The sequence below is a fragment of the Acanthochromis polyacanthus genome, chromosome 6 (genome assembly GCF_021347895.1).
Source record: "Acanthochromis polyacanthus isolate Apoly-LR-REF ecotype Palm Island chromosome 6, KAUST_Apoly_ChrSc, whole genome shotgun sequence".
Taxonomy (NCBI): domain Eukaryota; kingdom Metazoa; phylum Chordata; class Actinopteri; family Pomacentridae; genus Acanthochromis; species Acanthochromis polyacanthus.
The window spans coordinates 25,982,469-26,004,471 of NC_067118.1; the positions used below are offsets into that span (position 1 = coordinate 25,982,469).

The 22,003-nt window shown below is 45.0% G+C and overlaps 1 protein-coding gene across 1 annotated transcript in view; it reads right to left on the minus strand.

The window, feature by feature from the left end:
• The window catches only part of plxna2 (plexin A2), a 149,632-nt gene that overhangs the window by 61,080 nt on the left and 66,549 nt on the right, over positions 1-22,003 (minus strand). Inside the window, 4 exon segments of the mRNA XM_051949196.1 lie at positions 1,158-1,254; positions 3,403-3,556; positions 6,149-6,272; positions 15,178-15,278. Of these exon segments, the coding sequence (XP_051805156.1) occupies positions 1,158-1,254; positions 3,403-3,556; positions 6,149-6,272; positions 15,178-15,278 (476 nt within the window).

The following is a 22,003-nucleotide window of genomic DNA, read 5'->3' on the forward strand; positions in this document are numbered from 1 at the left end:
AATGGGAGGAAGTGCAAATATGGCGCTACGAGTACTGTTACTCTCTGCATGTTGCCATAGCAAAGAGCACTCACATTTAATTGATTGTGATGGAATTTACTGCACTATGTATTCAAGAACAGTTGTTCAGAGAGCGCGCGTTAGTCTCAGCTGGCCCTCCTCCCTTCCCTCTGTCTGAGATAAGGTGCACACTTGCTGATTGTGAAATATTCATTGGTGCAAAAGCATGGTCGGTATATCTGGAAAGCACACTAATTAAAAAAATATGGCTGATTTACCTTCAGGCAAACTAAGTGTACAGTTTGTGTGCGAGAGTGTGCTGGAACTGGCATCGGAGCATGCAAGGAAGAGTGTATGCCCTTTTCAAGCGTGCGCATTTTTCTTTGTGTGTTTGAGGGCGCGCGTGCGCGTGCAAGCATGTTTGTCGTTGCCGATTAACTGAGCTGATGTGAGAGCTGGTAATTGCATCCTGTGCTACTCAGACAGGGTTCTCAGACAGCAGACAGCCATATGAAGCTGGGGAAGAAGAGAGAGAAATTGCCACCTTTCATGTGGAAAGGAGACAGTGGCTAAAACATTTTGTTTTGATGTCGAGGGGGTAGTCAAAGGATAATGTGACACGCTATGATTCCTGCACCCCCGCTAGTATCGCTGCTGTAATACCCTGATTCTGCTGCTCTCCACTCAGTGATACTCCCGAGTCAGCGAGGCCTTTGGATCTCGCACAAACAGAATCTGCCACAGTGGAATGAGGCGAGCAATTGCACAGGCGACGCACACACGCCGAGATCTCCAATCCAGGGATTCAGTTCAACATCACTCAATCAGGGACAGACATGGCATGAAAATGGGCATGAAATCCCTACTGAAGACCTGCTCAGCAGAAAGGATAGTGTGTTGTAGTGCAGCATGTTGGAGGATAAGGCTTCATTAGCACAACAGCACAGAAATGTCCTGTTGTGGGGCACAGGAAGCAGCCAGATCAGATTGCATTAGTTTTTACAGAGGATATTTTTAGGGGGACTGGGGCAGGCTAAGGTTAAGGACAAATTGTAACTAATTCCCAGAGCATTGATTCAGCGGTATTGGACAGCAGGTTTTGGGCACTGTTTCTGTAAAGGAAGAGAGAAAGAATGGATTCAGAGAGTGATACTCACAGTTGGTGGACGCTGCAGTTGTAAAACTTGACCTCTGTGCTGATGAGCATCTGACCAGTCTCCTTAGAATTGAGCCTGAGCTCAACGCCTGACCAGTCTGAAAGAGAAGAGACAGGAGATCAACACTTATTGAGCACCTGAATTCCAACCTAATGAACATGTAAAATCTTTAAATTATTTTGCATAGCTGTGATCAGCAGACTTAATTAAATCTTATGCTCATTAGTTTCCACAGTATGTCTCAATCCATGGTTCTTGGCACAGACTTACACAGGGTATTTAGAAAGGCAGGATTTCTTGTGAGAAGTTGCGTATACGTATATATATATATTCAAGTTGAAGGAACACTACTTGTGAATATATACAGTATATGTAAATGAAGTGTGCAAATCTCACTCTCTCACAGAATGATTTCATCAGACGGAAGTTTGTTTACCTGCGTTTCGCCGAACAAAGCTGTGACTGTGCAAAAACAGCCTCTTATCTCTCCCCATGAGAATACAGACTCCTAAATATGTGCGTGTGCGTGTTTGTACATGTGCATGTGCAGAGCAGCCTGAATTTTCAGATGACATTCAGTGTGTAGGCGGCTTGACTGACCCTCAGCGCTCTGTTCTCTCCACAGCACCTGTTGGGAATCAGGGTTTGTTGCACACGAGTCTGTGCAGCAGGCTCACAACACACTTCTACGACTGCACATTTGTCTCACAGGATCTGAAAAAGCAGTGCAGAGGTCCTGTCCACACACAACCTCCTCTAGGATCTTTTTCCTTGGTGGGAAAGAGTGCCGTCTATTTTCTTTAATGAGTTAAGTGTCCTCGCAGTTTCATCCTTAACTCTCCTTCCGCCCCCTCGCAGAATTTCGTTTTAATTTCTCCTCCATCATTTTATTCTCCTCTATTATCTCCCGCTCTTCTCCACGTTTCATCTAATTTCCTGCTCTCCCCTCCTCCTCCTCCTCCCATCTTCTTCTCTTCTTCCCTCTTTTCTCCTCGGGTCATCGGCACTGCATGATCTGTGTTGATGTGCAACAGATAGAAAAGCTTGCTAGGGGGACCGGCGATGGAGGAGAAGGATAGCAGGGAGGTCAGGAGGCCCCGGGGGAATGAATGTGAAGTAAAACAGGTGGATGGATAGCTAGATGGATGGAGGGAGGGCTTACAGGGAGGATTGGCTGACATTTACCTGGGGGAGAACATTCATATTAGGGCCTGATGCACCACTCCTCATGGGAGCTCTGGGCAAACAGGGCTGTCATTTACTCACAGGGAGTAGGATTACCAAACCCCCAAAACACACAGTGATTTCCACACGCTGCACATGATATATTATTCAGGGTGTTTAGTTTTGACACCCTGCAGCCATCTTGGCTTGCAAACAAGAGGCATTTATTGTCAAACAACAGATGTTAATATTCATAATGGTATATATGTTTGCAAATAAATGGATGCCAGAACCGCTGTGATGTATTTATTTTGTATATTTACCATGCTGGAGGAATGCCTGAAAGGTCACGAGATTTCTATGAATAGTATAATAGAGGTGATTAGCATATCTTTATTCGTGGACCTAAAAGCTGTCTTTGTGTCTGTACACCTCAGATAGCTCTGTGTTACATCCTTGATTTTGTGAGTTGAGGTAAAAATTGTTGATTGGCTCTTTTGACCTCTGCTGGAATAAAATTCCTTACTATCAGGAAATAGAATGATTGCTTGTTATATGCTTGTGATTTGCATATTTATCACGTAAGCAAAGGACCAGCTGTCTGTGTCTCAGCTATGCTAAGACAGAAATCACTGTCATCCCCTCTAATTGCCCCCTGGCTGATTGAACTTGCATGTCAGATCGTCTCCTATTATCCGAATCAGAGGGAAGTAATTTAGTGCGCTGCAGCTGGACCACGGGCCAGAGAACCTCCGTCTGAACCTCCATCGCATCTAATGTGGCCCAGGCTTGTGTGTAGCACACTTCACAACAAGACAATTCATCTTGAATCAGTGGGTGCTTGTTATGTAGACGGCCACTGGTTAAACTAGCTTTGGATCGCTAAAGATGTTTCAGTGAGTCTCCAGTTGGCTCAGTCCGGCATAAACAACAGGGAGTGGCAAATCGAAGTCCAACAGTAATGCTGTCTAGATGTGTAAAAAGTCTTGTCTAATTGCCGTGAGCTGACTACACACATACAAACCACTCATTGTCTTGCAGTGAATACATTGGAACAACAGTGTCTGTTTGCTGTATGTACCTTGGTCAGTGGGGATGAGGGGGACATCCTTGGCAGCAGGAGACACGCAGAGTATCTGATTGCCATTGACCTGCCCTTCCACCTCCGTCAAGTTGCCAAAGGAGCAGGTGATGCCTGCAGAAAGGTCTGGAACATCGCTCACCTTCACCAGAAGCTGCATACGGAGGAAGCGCAAGACAAAGGTTTTGATAAATGCTTGCTGTGAAGAACATTTTCAGCATCAATCCGAATGGGAAAATTTCAAATTTGTCAGATGTGAAATGTTCCTACGCTACTCGATGCAACAGGCTGATGTGCGATGTGTCATATTAGGAAAGAAACTTGTGAAAATTGTATTGCACTACGCTAACGGACATTAATACTTGCATCTTTGGTAAAGAGAGACACGACAGGCTGTGAAGAAATTGTGAAAAAACACAGTGGCTTGAACACAGCAGTGTAATAAGCTCCAAACAGAATGCAAAAAGAACACACTGCTGTTGGCAAAGCTGAGCATCCACTTTGCCAAGAATTGTTTCTGCGCCATAAAAACCGGCATAATATGGGAAATAAGACTGTATTTAGATCTTAATCTTCCATTTGTCCATAGAAGATATTATTCCAGAAGCAGAGACAGAAATTGTGATCCATTCTGTGGTCAATACACTCAGCTGCATGAAGAAAACTGACAACAACAACAAAAAACAGCCAAAAAGCAAATATTATTTGTTCTTTCCTCTTTCACTAGAACTCACAAGGAGAGACAGATACAGGAAAGAGTAGCAACAAAAACTACACACATAGACGCATACAATGGAGTATGCGGAGTACATATGCGATAGAGCACGCACATGCAGATGCACATAAAGGCGTTTGAAGTCCTTCTCTGGAGAGCAGTGACACTGGGGCGAGAGCGTTCAGCTGCTCTGCCTATAAATAAATGTATTCTGCACAGGGTGTGTGATCTGGCTCTCCAGCCAAGAGAGGCAGTCTGGATAATTATCACCATGGCATTTCACAGCCTTGTTCCATTAGCTGTTATTTTTGGGCCATACCGTTTGAAGTTTCTCTTTGTTTTATCTGCCTCTCACTAAACACCGCAGGGCTACTGGGACAGGCGAGGCAGCTGAGCAGCTTAACTGTAGGTCTTTCAAGATCTGCTGACTGTTTCAGTAGCTGACTATACACTGCCTCCCTCGTTAGCTGGCTTACGTTGGTACCCATTGAGAGGACGGATGATTTCTTCCTCTCCCCCCCCCCCCTTCTGCTGAGGACCTCTCGTCTTCCCCCTGTTTTACTTTCACCGTGTTTGTGTTGCCTCACTCGGAGGTGGCAGAGAGATCCTTGATTACAGCAATCACAGCAATCAATGTCTTTTGTTCAATGCAGAATTCCCTGAGTAACCTCTCACATTAATTAGCTCTCATCATTCTCAAACACACATATACAGATAAACACTCAAAATTTGCTCGCATTCTCACACACACAAACTTAGACACAGCAAGACCGCTACAAAAAAATAAGCCTATCTCTGAGTTGTACATTTTTGCTCTTTTGGTTCCTCTGCCTTCCCAGATGATGATGGTGGTGGGTGTTTTAGTAGCTTGGCAGCAACCAACCTAATTGGTGGCAGATTTTTAGTAAAGCTAATTTCATTGACTTCTCTATCCGTCTACTATCTGTCTAGGTGCCCACACGAAGAAGACGCGTTGTCATGGAGATGGCTGTCTGAACCTGCCAGGTCTGTGTGAACGTTTTGTGAATGGCTCGGTGAGATGACCCTGTTGCTGATACGGACGAAAGAAACACGGTAACGTGCTGCTAGCATGTAACGCAACAGCTTCTAGCAAAGTGGACAACAGAGTAAAGGTCTGCTGAGGAGGCGATATCAGTGTGGGGTGAGGTACTGCCAGAGCGATTGGCACATTAAGCAGAATTTTTTGTGCCTAACAAAAATACATGGAAAAAGTCTGTGCAGCCTATTAGTCCATTTGCTGTTGGGAATTTTGAAGAGGTCTGGAGATGTCTGCTGTAGAGACATCTCAGAAGAGCCTAGTACCACTTGGGTTGTTACTTGGATTAAAGCGTTGAGAAATCATGTGAAAATCTGTAACACAGAAAGTCTTGGCAGAATGTTTCATATTTTAGTCCAAATAAGCTGCTTTTGAGCAGTACAGAAGGACAACAAAAAAAAAATCTTGTGGTGCCTGTAAGTAGATCGATATAAATCTGACATCTTATACTAATCTGAATAGATTGTTTGCTTATGTGGATGAAATGACCCCTCATCAGAGAGGGTGTCTAAAGCCAAAGTAGGTGTCAGTGAGTGCAGATGTACAGCTATCACCAGAACTTGGACAGACGAAGCCTTTCACTGATGATCTCTGCCTGTTTTGACTCAGTCCATGTGGAAATACTGTACTGTACTCGGCTGCACTCGGACAACTTTAACACCCACACACCCACCCACACAAACACGTCTTGGCACACATATTGACTGCTCTGTAACAAGTGAGCATATGCATGCTGAAACGCCCACGTGAAGCTCTCACGAAGCTTCCCATCTAATGTTTATGCATCACCCACAATCAGGACTAGGTGAACTGCTATGTGGGATCATTTAAAATGCTCTGCCTCTGGTACGTGGGTAGAAAATATGTAGATAGGAGCTAATTTTTCATTGTCGAGTTGCAAGCGGTGGATGGGATTGGGGGTATTTTGTGTACTGTGTGTAGGGATATGCGTGTGTCTGCGTGTGTGAACTTACAGGTACACTGGGTTCTGACACTGCAATGCTGTCTGGGTACACGGTGGCCTTCACACACTGGTTGAGAGAGGCGGCGAAACGGTACGGCTCATCTGCACGCTCACAACGATTCCTCTGGGAGCATCTGAACAGAGAAGAGGATAAGGGGACAGAGATAGGAGGGAGTTACTGATATTTGCTTTTCAAACATGTTAGTTACATTAGGAAAAAAAGTTATGAATGAATACATGGAAGGGACAAAAAGGTGCTGTCAAAGTTTCAATAAAACAAAAAACACAGACAATGAAAAATAAAAGGAAGGTATGATAACAATGGCAACAACAGTGATAGAAATTAATGCGGATGTTACATTAAATATTACAATAAAAACACTGTTTGACAGTTTAAGTTGGAAGTGAGGAAGACAAATGGTGACAGAAATTAAAACTCTATCCAAAAAAGAGAAGGAAGGGGATAGAAAAAGGAGGATTAAATGTCAAAAGCACGAACAGTAAACATTGTCTGAGAAATTGAAAATCAAACAGTGTTGTAGTTGGAATAACAAATATCCAGCAGCAGTGCTGTAGGGAGGAAATAACACTGTCACTGTCTCCTCAACATGATGTTATTAGCTCATGTTTGTGACAGGAATGACTACCCATGTCTGAATGCTGTAGTTTATAAGACACTGTGTGGGCATTTATAATTAAAAGAAATGCATGCCATGCACTGTTTGACTTCAGGTCTGGCCAACAACAGTTTGAAAATGACAACAGATGCTGCTTTGGGCTTCTTATTCTGTATTTGTCATGTAGATTTGTTTATTTGGTGTTGATCAGGAATGTGGATGTGAAATGCTCTAGAGTCTGACTGCAAGTCATGTTGTTGTTACCAGACTGCTTTTTTTCCTCCCTCTCTCGCTTTGCAAAACAGATGGCATATTGAAATATAATTTGAAACGTTTTTGCTATTTTGTTGGATTGCTTAAAAACATCACTTACATCTGTTTGCATTCCTCCTCCCCCCAAAAAATAAATAACCAATAAAACACTGCAGAATCAAGTCGAAGGGCACAGCGGTAGAGCCACTTCCACTAGTGGGTAATTTAGCATGAACAAACTATGAAGCCACAGTACAAAGCGCTACACACCCATATTATATCCTTCAATCACCGCAGATGTAACTAGTGCAAATTACAAGGCGCTTACTCATAAGAGATCTTAATGGTCAGGCAGTGTATCGAGTACAACGCGGCACCGCCACATCCCTCATTAAAACTCGACCGCCTCCCACTTCTTATTAGAGCTGTGTGTTCCCTCCACCCCATTACTGAAAAGGTTCTCCATCCTCATCCAACCAGCAGTCTCAGTGTCTGGCTAACTGGCTGACTGGTCACAGCAGCTCTAATTGGACTCTGATGGGTCAGCCGCTGTCCGTGGTGCTGATGTGCCACTACAAGCTCTGCCTATCCTCCGCTGGCTGCTCAATGAGTGTGTGTGTGTGTGGCGGTGTGTGTTAGGGCCCATATCATGCTTCTTAACCACATACTCTCACATATACTGACGCTAAGCTACATCTTCATCCACAGCCTCTGTGTGTAATTATGTTGTCAGAAGTTCAAGCCATATCCAGCAGACTCACATGAACAAGAACAAGCACACACACACACACACACACACACACACACACACACACACACACACACACACACACACACACACACACACACACACACACACACACACACACTCTCATATTCAGAGTACTCTCTAGGGATTTTAGAGAGCAGAAAAGTGTAGAATTAGTGTAGTAGTGTGAATCTTCCACTGGGAAATGGAGCGCCACATCAGCAGGATTTTTCTTCCCCCCCTAAAATGATTACCTGGTTTTTGCCTTTACTACTTTGGTAACTGTATTTCTTCACTTTAAATGTGGCATTTTTGATTCTCATACCTCTTTATGCTATACATTTACCTTCATCACTACGAAATCTGCCACATTTTCTCTCCCTCCACTACCTGTGCACATCTCTCCCCTTTGTCTCACTTTGTCACAAGTTGAAATTAGCACACCTTTCTTAGGCAAGGTGTTACCCTGTCTGCAATTTGGTGCTTCTTTTACATCCACAATGGCAGCCGAAAATGATACTTAATGTGCTTTCAGGTGTGGGCTGCGGCACAATGTTTTATGCATGTCTCCGAGCTGTATGGGTAGAGATGCAAAAACCTGGGCAGTCATTAACTGACAAAAAGCTCTGCATTGATTTTCCTCGGCGTGATTTTTAAAAAAAAATAAAATTCATTTCGGTGGGGTGAAGTAAGATGAGAGCACGGCAAGGGGGTGAAGCAGCGGGGGTGGAAGGCATGCAGGATGGTTGCTGTTGCCATGGTTTCGGGAGATGGCCATTATCTCTGTGTAGTTAGAAGCTGACCCCTTGCCTCTCTCATTAGCTGAAGTACATGCCACTGAGTGTTGACTACAGTCCTGCCTTCCTCATATTCCCCCTCCTGACCCCTCCTCTGTGGACCCCCCTTGTCCCCATGTCTAGCCATAGCATGTCACTCAGTGGCCCCATCACTCTCTTCCACACGAGTGTGTGTGTGTGTGTGTGTGTGTGTGTGTGTGTGTGTGTGTGTGTGTGTGTGTGTGTGTGTGTGTGTGTGTGTGTGTGTGTGTGTGTGTGTGTGTGTGTGCATACCTCCATGTACGTACAAATGGACAGTACAAATACATGCAGTAATTTCAGTCCATCTCCTGTAATAAGCTCCTCATAACAATTTTTTTCCTTCCGCAGAAGCTCGAGGCAGTCGACCCGGGTGTTATTCTCTCAAAGCCCTGTCCATGGTGCTGAAGTAGCTGCTTGCACCTCCATTATTACTGCTCTCTGGCATCTACAACTCCTCTGCAGTACGAAAGCAGTTCAGAGCCATGTAAGGTGAGCTGCTACACGAAAAAACACACACACATAAAAAACAAAGTCGAGCATATTGTTTACTCCTGTGGCAATTTGTGTGGGCTGCACTGTTGCAGCTGGAAGGTGTACATGAAGCCTAGACATGATCTGTTTAATCTAACTCTGTAACCTATATAAAATGTACGGTGTAGTTTGTAATGTTGTGTGTCTGCAGAAATGCTTTCCACAGTAAGGACGGGTGAGGGTAGCAGAGGCCAGACAGTGGGGTCCATTCCACCGCTGCCTGTGTCTTATTCTATTGCCCTTGACAGGAAATTACACCGTCGTCTCGTCTCGGCCGAGGTTTGATTGACACGCAGACATATGAGTACACACAGCCATTCACACACATACAGACACACAACCTCCAGAAGGGACCATTGCCACATACAAATAATATATATACACTCACTCTGACACTCACATCAGCATGAACACGTGCAATCCCCTGCATTTAATCCTTCACACTTTTATACACACCTCTACATACACACACATCCCAGCCTTGAGAGCAGAGCAGGAGAGGCAGGCGACGGGGAAGGATTTCTGTTCTTCCAGCCCTCCTCCCCTTCCCTTACGACATCTAAGGACTTCAGTGAAAGTGCGAAGGCCTGTCTGATTGCAGCTCTCGCTGTGAGCACCGTGTTTAAAAACAGGAGGAGAGAACAGAGGGGGAGCCATTTTAAAATCACCTTCCTTCCCTCACAAGACCACAGAACGCCACACCGACAGGAAAAGAGAGCACGACAGAGATGCTTTGGTGGCGGGGTGGGGGAGGATTGGTGGAAGGGGTAAGATGTGGAGGATGAACTAGATGTATATTGAATATTTGATGTGCCTAACAAAGCTTTACTAGTTTTAAGTGGTAACCCATTATGTTGGAGAATCACTGGCATGATTTGATTTGCCCAAATGGAGCTCTTGTCTGCAGATGCTGAACCTCTTCAGAAATGCGTGTTAATGTAAACATGTATGAAGGCTGACTGCACTGGGACCTGGACTCCCCACACACGAAAAGTGGAAGCATTAGTCGAGCAGTGATGTGCTGCACCGGGCTGCTTACACGCTTCACACACGTGAACACACATGGCGCTTCCTTCCTTCAGTGTTTTATCCTCATCCTGAGTGATTCAAGGCATTTGTTTCTCTAAAGTGTGACAATATCCATTTAAATGCAGGACACAAGAGGAACACAGGGAAGTGAAGGAGGCATAATAAAAAAATAAAAGCAGGATTTGAAACCACTACAGAGATGGTAAACTCCTAAAGTTGCTCTGTGGGATTTGGCTGACATGTGAGGGTTCAGTTTGAAACCCAGAGTTCATGTCAGGGGTCAAACTCAACCCCAGCCAGCTCATAGTGTGTCTCCTGTGGTGACTGATAATGCCACTGCAGGACAGGACCCGCAGGGACGCAGAACAGAGCAGAAGCACAACCCATTCACTTCATCTTCAGACTTCTGTAGTGTAAAGTGAGTCAACTTGTATAAGCCCAAATAGTAAAACGCTCACACATATAAGGTTTATGCAAAACCCAGAGTGCCAGTCTGTTAAAGATACTGTGCGAGGGTTGGAGAGGGGAGAGAGAGAGAGAAAGAAGATTTACAAAGACACCATTGCTCAGTGCTCTGCATCAAACTATAGCTTTACTTGTGTGGGCTGAACACAGAGAGAGAAAAACAGGGAAAAAAAGCCAGAGGAAGCAGGGCAGGGATGGAAGAATCTCAAAAAGAAAATCAAGCGAGAAATACAGACACAGTAGGTTTTTAGAATCATTAGCTGTATTATATGTTGCCTGCCCACACATACAGCACACACTGCAGTATTTCAGCATGTAGCCGACATGTACCAGCCCTGTGTGCTAGGAATCTATGGAAATATTGACAGGCCCTGCATGTTCGTGATCGATATCTCATTAGGCACAATTGGGAAGATGGATGCTGCTTCCTTCTGACTGCTAACTGATGATAGCTGATGAGTTGGCCATTAGACACACAGTCTGACATCCACAGTGGTCTGAAGCAGCTATTTTCATTGTGAGGCTAATTGTTGATGTCGTTGGTGAATTAGAGGAGATTTTACGGTGGTTGTCGGACATCATTTCCAGCACAGTGAAGAACGTGCCGCATAAACAAACAGTCTAAAGGAACAAGTTGTAGTTATAAGAAAAAGACTGGTGTCTGGTTGAAATACAACAACAAAAACTGTAGATTTCACGACAACGAAACTGACTGCTTCCAGTTACCCGACTATAGAATTGTGCCAAACCCTGACTGTTCCTGTTGACAACATGCACCTATCCAGTGTGCTTCAACGGGACGCTGCACCAATCATGTGACAGCATTTTAGGTTTGTGGCACTGATTTACAAAAAGTGGACCGCTATGCCAATCAGACTGCGGTGTGGGCTGTTACTGAAACAGATCTGAGCAGTTGAGCCACATGCAGCCTGACAGTATTACACAATACGATATCAGAGTGTAGTGGTGATATACTATTCTGCTCAGAGCAGCGATCAAATGCTGACTCACTCTCTGCTGGGGCCTACTACACCAATAGCCCTAAGCTGTCATCCTCACAACAAACTAGCATTAATTTCGACACATACCGAAAAGAATTTTTAGGCGCTTATTACATCATAATAACCAATTGTCATTCACTGTGGGAGTCAATTGGTGAAGCTTGTAAAAAATGTTCTAACTCCGAGAAACTTGCTATATTGGTTAACTGCTGACCTTGGCACCGGATTGCTCTTGGACAGAAGTCAGACTTCCTGCTAATCCTGACAAATCTCAACAAAACCGCTCGGCCTCTCCCAGAATGTGGGAGCGGGTTGAGAGGATGGAGGGAGAGCGGAGTGATGTGGGACATTTTGAGATGGAAAAGCCTCTTTTGGGCATGATTAGACAGCTAATCTAACAGCGATGAGATGCCGGCTAAGGGAGGGAAAGAGAGAGAGAGAGAGAGAGAGAGAGAGGGTAAGCATCACCGTAACTCCATGTTTTTGGATTGTGGTCAGACGAAGGCTGAACTACCCATTCACATGGCTGCGACTGAAGAGCGCTCGAGATGATGAGCTCCCTTTGAGCTGCAATCAAAATGCTGCTCGGTTTTGTGGGCCGATGAGTGTGCAGCATCAAACACTCTCCGTCCCCGCCCCCCAACTCATTCTTATCCTCACTCGTTTTTTTTCCTTGCATTCAGTGGATGCCTAACAGCTGCTGGTAATTAAAGGACTTTAGAGTCTCACACCACACTGATTCAGAGGAAGAAGAAAGAAAGTAGAAAGACAGGGAAGACACAGACGCCACTCCTGGTCAGCTCACTGCCTCATTCTGCCGCTGCAACACTCTCTCCTCCTCCTCATCGCAAACCAAACTAATGTCCTTCCATGTTCCTAATTAGCCACCTTCGAACGCTGGGCTTCAATAAGCTTGCATGCACAAACATAAAGAAAAACATAGAGGGACACAGGGTTCGGAGGAGAAGAAAAGAGGATGGATATTGTGGATGGCAGCTGCAGAAGGAAGGAGGAGGGTGATCAAAGCAAGGGGTGTTTATATGTGGCAAGCCAACCATCTCTGGAGTGTGGAAGAGCTGATTCCAGAGGGGAGAGCGTCTAAATGGGAGACAGCGGAGTAGTGAGAGGAGATGAGATGAGTGGCATAGCTTAGATGCTAGCTTTACTGTGAGGGGAGTGAGGGAGGTGCAAACATGGGAAAGGGGGGGGGGGGGGGGGGGGGGGGCACAATTTTACAAAATCAACACTGGCTTAGGGATGGATGACAGAGAATTGGGGAGATGGAGGGAAAAAGGGGGCTGAAGGAAACTGTAGTGAGCACAGCTGTGGATGGCACAGCGGCTGGCAAGAAATGTAATTTTGGGCGTGTGAGATGAGGGGAGCTCTTCACCACAAGGGCGCAGCTGCATTTCACCAGCAGTATTTGACAGATACTTCCTTCTATTCTCGGGTATATATTGCATTCATGCAGCTAACAAGACTGATGTCACAAATCCAGTTAATAAGAGTGTGTTTCCATCAACTAGTCAGAGAGGACTTGACAAGATTATGTAATTAACTGCACACTCTGATCTCTGCATTTCAGTGCAGCTTCCAACATAAGATGGCATTGTGTTTGTATCAGCCATTATGGCTAATTGTGATAGACAGCTCAGCATTGTAAACGCTTTGTCTGAGTCAGACACTGTTGCATTCAGAAAATCTCTTCTCCCCCCCCCCCCCCCCCACACACACACACACACACACACACACACACACTGTTTATTGCATCTTTTTCATCTTTACCAAATGTAGAAACTTTTTAAAATGATATTTCCATTATTTTTCTGGTATTTTCCACTCTGTTTGTTACGCACAAGTTGAAAATGCATCTCAAAACAGATACTTGAGTTCAGAGCTGCGAGAAGAAATGGCAGCTCTTTCAAATGTTTGTGGGCGGACCCATATGGTTCCACAAGAGCAGCAGAGAGAAGAGCAAACTATTCTTTCGCTAACTTCTTTCTGCTCTCTGGAGTAACTCAGCCATAGCTGACAGGGGTCCTGCCACATTCATCTCGGGGTCAGAATGGAGAAAGGGGGATTAGGATCAGAGACAGGTGGCACAAGGGTTCACAGTGTCGAGAGAACAGATGGCTCAGCTAACCAAAATCAGGGTGCTGACCTTCTCTCCCCACATACAGTACAGCGGTCTACACAAGTGTTTGTCCCAAAAAAAAAAAACAAAAAAAAAAAACGACCCAGTGTGCACCCACGCAGGCGCACACGCATTCAAACGTGAGCCCTCACACACGTACTCAAGGGGGGTATTTACGCACCAAACAGCTGTTTCCTCGTCACAGTTGCCTTTTACGATAACAGCTCCAAAACCCACTCACCTTTTAGCATTAACACCTCTTACATGCTGCGGATTCGAATTGCAGCCGACCTGAATTATTCCATTCCCTACCACACCTACACAAAAGCATATGATTAACAGTCTAGCAAGGAGGCTTATGTTGTGGTAAATGATCCCTGTGTGAAGGCATGCAAACTGCAGAGAATACTGAGCTTTCGTCAGCCCCTCCCGATCCTTTGCAAGCACATGCTGAATTACCTTGTCGCTAGGCAATTATTTGTCCTGTCCCAGCTTTGGAGTGATGTAAATTACTTTAAGTGCACTTTGCAGGGGCCGCCATCACGATAATGATGATTGCAGCGGCGCTTTGACACACACAAATATTCAGCTATACCTTTAGAGAGAGGGTCTGCATTTCGGAGGGGTGGTGAGTGGGGAATTCAAGACGTAGCAGCGAAGAAAAAGCTCAGACTGATGACAGAATGTGTGTGCTTAAGAAACAAAGAGGGAGACGGAGCAGAATATCTTTCAGCGTATTTAGCATTGTGTTGTATTCATCTTCTATCCCCAGTACACCCTCGCTTTCATTCCATTTAAATACAACCACACCAGGTCCATTTAAAGATAAACATCGCAATGAATAACTCAGGTGCAATATATAATAAATATATGTGTTTTCAAGTGTGTGCTGCCATTTTTCTATGAGTTTTTCCCTCCTGTCTGGCTTTCCAGAAGTTAGTTCTGCTGCAGTAATTATTCAGCTCCAGCAGGTGTCACTCATGGCTTCTGTGCTTGCTCTTGGGGTGAGAAGTAAATATCCCTGAACTTTCTCACAGTTCAGCGTCAACTCATCTAAACCATGTCCATTATGAATACATAGGCACATCAAAATGCATATATGACTCTTCTAGGCAGGGCAAGCTGTCAAAAAACGAGTCTTTTTGTGTTTTTTTGTCGGTCTTTTTAGATCCCAACAAACCATGCATAGGCTGAATGATATCACGTCATGTCAAAACAGGGCAGCAAACGTTTTGACTACAACAACAAAAAAAACCTCTGTATATCTGAGGCAGAATTATTCATTTCCAGTCAGACGCTGCCACCTCTCCTCAAACTCTATTTCATATGAGATATACGTTTGAAAAAAATAACCTGCCTGCCATTGTGTGGGCAATTTATTGGAGATGTCGATATGAAAAAAAAGGTCTATAAACAGACCTGATGGTGACTGAGGGATACTCACATATTATGCAGAACACACCAGCCACAGTGTGGATCTCCAGAGCTCAGACACTCTCCACAGGTCCCGTACTGCTCGCATGACTCGATGGGAACTTGGGTGACCTGAAAGCACATTAAAGGGTCACTGTCAGAGGGCAGCCAGACAGACACCACAACATGCAAAAAAAGACAAGCATAAATGTGTTTATGTGTGTGAATTTCGGAGGCTTGTTCACTCATATAGTCACATTCTGACAGATGAATAATAGAGCGCTTGCTTTCCCAAAAGCAGTTACAAAAGCTAAGAAAAAAAGAAATCATCATTCGGACTCCTTCAAAATAAAACAATGTTAATTATTTTTGTTGGCCTGACACACATAATGCTGTATGTTGCCCCACATGTTGATGTGCGAGGTGTCAACTGCTCAGCCAACTGTTGCATTTAGCCACACAAACAGCTGTGAGCAGCTGGGATCAGTTGGCCAGAGAAAGCTGTTTCTCTGCCATCAATGGGCTTTTGTGTCCAGCAGGGCATCTGTCCACCTAGGTAGAGCCTGAGCAAACACACTTACACGAGGAGGCGCGTTCAGAAGAGAACGTTCCAGCTTGATCGCAAAAATGCATAACCTGTCAGGTTCGAGTTTAACAACAAAAAAATCTTAATCCTAACAACTACTTTATCTGCTGACTGCTGCATCAGCGTAAAAATGGAAAGTAATTACCACAGTTGTAATGTAATATATGAACGAATGGAGAGTAAAATTGGTGTTTCAAAGTAAAACCTGTTTCAATTGTCAGCAGCAATAAATTTGAATAAGCACTTTCAGCACAAAGTAAACACACTTCACACCTTCATGTCACTCCAATCCATGCCGGCAGAATCATGTAAATCAGGAATGAACATCCTTGTGCCTGCTGTAGGAATATAAACGACTGATGCTGTACCTAAACAAACACGGGGCTGAGAATTTACATACTGTACATGAACACAGCACTCCAGAGAAGTGCAAGCTTCAAACACATCTCCTCAGCTCGCCAAATACTGAGAGTATGAGTCAGCTGAGTTGTTGTGCGATCCACAGGCCTATTTTCAGCTGCTACATAACATGTACTCATCCCTAGGTCGATTTATACACATATATCAATGTGTGTGTGTGAATGTAGTTGTGTCTTTGTCTGTATCTCTTTGTCTGCCAGATAACGTTCTGCTCACTCACATGGCAATAAGTCTGTTTGTTCTGCAGAGAGGTCTGTAGAAGCAGAGGTCAGTGTGTGTGTTTGTGTGTGTACGTGTGTGTGTTTGTCTGCCTTTAAGTGTCTCATGGGGCCGCCTTACTCACACCTGCATCTCACTGTGTCAGCAGGGGAGTAAATGCGCACACACAGACACATAAAGCATCAAAAACACCACCACTGTACAACACATGAACACAGCCACAAAGAAAAAAGCCAGGGCCGAAAAAGTGAATTGTAGAGTCTGACGTAGATCCAGTTATTTTATTATTTTATTATTTTTTTAGTTCTGTATGTCTTTCAATTTCCTGGCAATTACCTTGTTGGATAATGACAGCAGACACTGACAGTGTGCGCCCTGTTCAGCTCTGGCTCAGATCAATGCCTAATGAGTGGCTCCTCCGTAAAATGTGGGGGAGTGAATGAAGGGTGCAAATAACACCTATTAAGTGTTTTTCTGACCCCGCGCATATCGCCCACAATTGGGTGATATTAATTGCTGTTAGCACCACGGGCTGGAATTAATTGTCAGCTTGGAAGAAATGACAGCAGGGGTGTCCATCAAAAGCTTGTCCGTATTGTAAGTAAAGCATCAAATTTCAAAACAGCTGACAGCAAAATTCGTAACATGTGTCTGCTATTGCATGGCCTACTGAAAAGGTGCAGTCAGCAGACCTGTCAGCTGCTGTGAAAACTCCGAGCTATATGTGTTGCAGCCTATATATGCTCTCTTTGTTTTGTCTGTGCCCCTCAAAAGCTCAATAACCGTCCACCTGTCTGCCTGGTCCCAAACCCTGCGGCAACAGAAAAGACGGGCCCGCAGGACAAAGAGAGCCATTGACACGGTGGGACGTTAACAGTCCGTGTGGCAGTTCCACCATGGACACTCCTGTTATATTAACCCCCTGTCACCTCAACAAACTCTATTTGTGTGTATGTGTGTGTCTTGTCTAGCTTCGGGACAAACAGGTGGCATGCTGTAATGAGCTGCAGACGGGGTCACATCAGCAGCAGAAGCTGCAACTGATGACAAACAAGCCCACCAGGAACGGGACTTGGCGCAGGAAGCAGCAACACACAGCCTGTGTGTGTATCCCAAAGCCTCTGAATCTCTCTTCACCCAAAAAACGTCTTCAGATCCTTCTCAAAACATGCGTGAGGCTGGTGAAACTTTAGAGTGTAACTTTCACAGAGGCCCAGGATCATGAAAGGGTTACAGTATGGAGACAGCTGTCAGTGGGGGAAAGTCAGAGAGTAGTTGGGGGGGGGAGCTTGGGGTGTTCCTTATGAAGCAGATAGAAAAACACAGAAAATTGTCAGCTGATACAGTAAAGACTTAACAGTGACAAAAAACAAGCTCGGGATGGGGGGGTATTGTGGAAGAAGGAGAGCAAGGTAAACAGGTAAACAAAAAAATGTGAACTGAAAAAAAGCACAGATTAAGAGAGAAAGTGTGCTTCTGTGTGATGTGCATTTATAAACACACATATGTGTGTGTGTGTGTGTGTGTGTGTGTGTGTGTGTGTCCCTGTGAGTGTATTGATGTTTAGAGCAGCATGGGCCAGTAGTGGAGGTGAGGAGAGAGTGTGTGTGTGTGTGTGTGTGTGTGTGTGTGTGTGTGGGGGGGGGGGGGGGTAGACGGGGTGAGGGGGGGATCACAGCAGCTGTTGCCCAGCACACGCAATAGTCACTCAACACAGCAGGGCTGCACAGTGAAGCCCCTTCTCCCACTGCGCGTATGTGTGCGTATGTGTGCATGTGTGTGTGTGTGTGTGTGTGTGTGTGTGTGTGTGTGTGTGTGTGTGTGTTTGCATGCACACACGCACAGTGCCATAACGGATGTGCAGATTGTTGTTCCTGTGTTTTCAAGAAAGACAAAGAAGCTCGGCATGTGATCCGGGCAACGTCTCCAACTTTCTCTGCCTCTGTTTGCATTCACACCCACAGCTGACCTGAGGTAGACTGAGCACTGTCAGGGAGCAGCACTGTGCTCCATCCACTTAAGTGAATGCAAATCAAATTCCAGCTTAAGATGACCTTAGCAGGGGGTTATTCAACCAGAGAGGCTACAGCGGAATCGCATACTGGAGCAAACCTGGGTGACTGACTGACAGTCGAGGGTTAAAACAGCTTCCTCTCTTTCAAAGTCTCCTGCTGAATAGGCCGCAGCTTTCATGATTACGGCCAAGCCCTCACTAACGCAGCCCTATTCTTTCTTTTACTGAAATGTATAGCAGGGGATTTAGGCAGCAGTATTAACACATAACAGCCTTAACAACACCTCAATACAAACAGTCACATTTTCTATCAACCAAAATCACAAAATCAAACAGCAACAGTGGGAGCACAGAGAATTCTTTTTTAATATCATCTAATATTATTTTTTGTGTAATGAAGTAATGTAGCATTAACCTGGCAGCCTCTTGCTGCCATTTGGGGCCACCAGCAGCAGAATTTTCATTCTGTGGCATTATAAAAAAATATATACTCAGCCCCTTTTAGTTGCAGTTGTGTATAAAGAAAAAGGAAAACAGTGACGTGACAGTATTACAAAGGTGGGAAGATTAAATGGGTTGCCTCATTTCTAGTATTTCAAGATAAGAAAGGGCAAAAATCCCACTGCACATTGTGATTGAACATTTCATTTTACCCTGCATCATGTATTTATCTTTCCCCTGCACATACAAGAGCAGTCACACTTACCGAACCACAAAGCCAACCCAAACCAGAACCATGTTCAAGCACCACAGATCTAATTCTTGCTTTTCGGAAGGCAAAGTTTCTATGTCTGGTCATGTATGCCACTTACATACAGGTATGAACATATCCGGTTTTCTTCTGCTGGTCCTCAGGCAGTTTTGAAAGCTGCTCTGATCCATGCTCAAGTGTGATTCTGCATCTGCTCTCAAACTTTTATTAAATACTTAAAGGCAAATCTTCGTTCTTTTGTTTCCCTTCTCACCAAGTTTATCTGCACCACACACAGTGTCGGGTCCCTGTTTCTTAATTTCATTCTGAGTGGAGATGAACACAGCAGAGGATAGAGGCATTTGGCTGTGGCACCCAAGAGGGGCTGACAATGTATGTGCATTAGAGAGCAGCAGGAACGCTTTCATCTGTTCCACTGTCTCCGTGGCCTGAGAATGAATGGTGGCTCCATTTCAGCTCCTCTGCCCTGCCGCCCTGAGACCCAGCCATGCTCGCTGCACCTCTGTGATGGATGGGGGCACAGGGACAGAGTCGGTAGAGAAGACAGAAAAAGAAGGACTAAAAAAGAAAAACAAAATGGATAAAGCAGGACGGAACAGAGAGGAAACAGCCCACTGCTCTGTGTTCTGATGGGAGCTGGTCTCTGTGTTGCCAGATGTGCCTCACCATGTTGAGCGACAGAGGAAGCAACAGAAAGAGAAAAATCCCACCGTCACCAGTAATGGAGAGGAAGCTATTTTGCAAGCTGTTGTCAAGGCAACAGCCCTGGCTCTGACCTCAGGAACACCCCCACATCTACCACCACCACTGCCTCCTCCAACCTGGGAAACCTCGAGCAGTGCACGGTAAACAGCTGGCACCTCTGGGACTTCCTGCCATCTACACCTACTTTTAAGCATGTATAGAGCAGACACATGCACACTGACGGCTCCCCTACACCCTATCCATTTTTAATGAGAGTTAGCCAGGCTACCACGTCACTGGAATGAGGCACATCGATCATGAACACAATACCCATTCCAGCAGAGAGAAAGAGGGAAAGCATAGGAGGGGTGTATCTGAGTGTGTGTGTGTTTGAGCGGGCCTAATGACAAAGGCACAAAAGCAGAGCAAATACTTGCTGCTGAATGAATGAAAACCAATGAAATCTACAGGCTCCTGAGTCTCTCACTCCCACAGTGACCCTGCAGCCAGTGTTTCTTGCATTCAGGCAACCTACACAAGGACATCTGAGCCTTTTCCCTGACAGGCCACCCTTTAATCTGCTCTAGTAATCCTACTGAGGCTCTTCCTCAGGACAGCCGCTACATCTCCCTTGTCCCTTTCTCACTCTCTCCTCCTCCTCCTCCTCCTCCTGCTGGTCCCTCTATTCCTCAAACTCACAAAATCCATCCACTGTACTCTCTAAGACCCAAACAAATCCCCACTGTAGTGTTGCGGCAGAGCCATTTCCTCCAGCTTGTTGACATCTGCCCGCAAGGACTGGCATTCTCTCACAGTAACAGCGACGACAAAAATCAACTCTGCATCTAAAGCGAGGGCCGCCAATCCCTACTGACTCTGTTAAACTTTGTAGTTCGAGACGGAGGTCAGTCTGTGGTTCAACCCAATCATCAGTATCCGTCCTAAGCCTTGGCGGTCCCTGAGAAAAGAGGTGAGGGGTTCTGTTGAAGTGTTGTGGCTGGTCCAAGGATAATCGGGCCTCAACACTCAGACCAATTACGCCCAGCTTGATTAAGGACAGAACAGGGGCATGTTCGTGGTTGTTGGGGTGGGTGCGGGTGCTGATCCTTTGGAGGCTTTGAGTTGAATGTGCAAAGATACCACAACAGCTGGGAGCTTTGAAGATGGCTTAAAACCCACATTCCAAAAGCAAATGTTTAAAAGTAATTAATTACAGCTACATGTGCACATAATGGCAGCGCATAAAAACACTCCCCATCATGTACACAAAAAACTACAACTGCTTTTTCCCCTGGAGACATACTGTAGCTATCTGCCGCTGTGCTCCGCGCTGAAACAAACTGCTTTTAAAAATGCTTGTTTCTGCTGCTGTTCTTGTTACAGATGTCAGAGGGCTCCTTGACAAGCCATTTGAGAGAAACAAGTTTTGTGCAGAAATGCACAATATTGATTTTTGCAACTGTATAACATTCATTAAAGAACTGTCTACAGCACTAATGCCGGATAGGTTCCAGATACATGGAAGTAAAGTAAATTCAATGGGAGATACGGAACGGTTGTGCATTAGTGCTTTTTCTGAAGGTCAGACCCTTTTATAGTGGGTGATTTTTAGAATAACTGATTTTGAAGTGGAGGAGATAGCATTCACCGAAAATATTACCCATTGATTTTAAGAGGCTAAACGCGAGAGAGGAAAAGCGGACGCAAAATGAAAAGATACAGCTCGCCTCATCTACAAACAGCCATCTCCTACACTCCAAACATGATTAGGTGTAAAAATGGGAGCTTTTAACCTTTATTGTCACAGCCCGGTCTCTTAGTGCATCTATTTCCTTATTTCTCTCTGTGTATTCACCCACTCAAAGGCAAAACACTTGCTCATACACATGCGCAAACGTTCATTTTGTTTATTGGATTTGGCCTGAGCTCCTAGATTTGGGTCAATTGAAAACATCAAGACACTGTAGCATCATAAGTCTGGGTTTAAAGATAGAACAAAAGGGTGAAAGGAGCTCGTCAGAAGGAGATATCAAAATGCAAACACAATAACCGAGACAGCCACACTGACTGACGCTAGGCTAAAGTGGACATCAAGGAGAAATTGTTCAATTTTTTTTCCCCCAAATCCCCATAACAAGCACCATCGATTGCCCACAGACAACCCCACCTCCACCCCATTTTAGGGCTCTGAGCCCCCCACTCCCACTCTCCCAACACCCCTC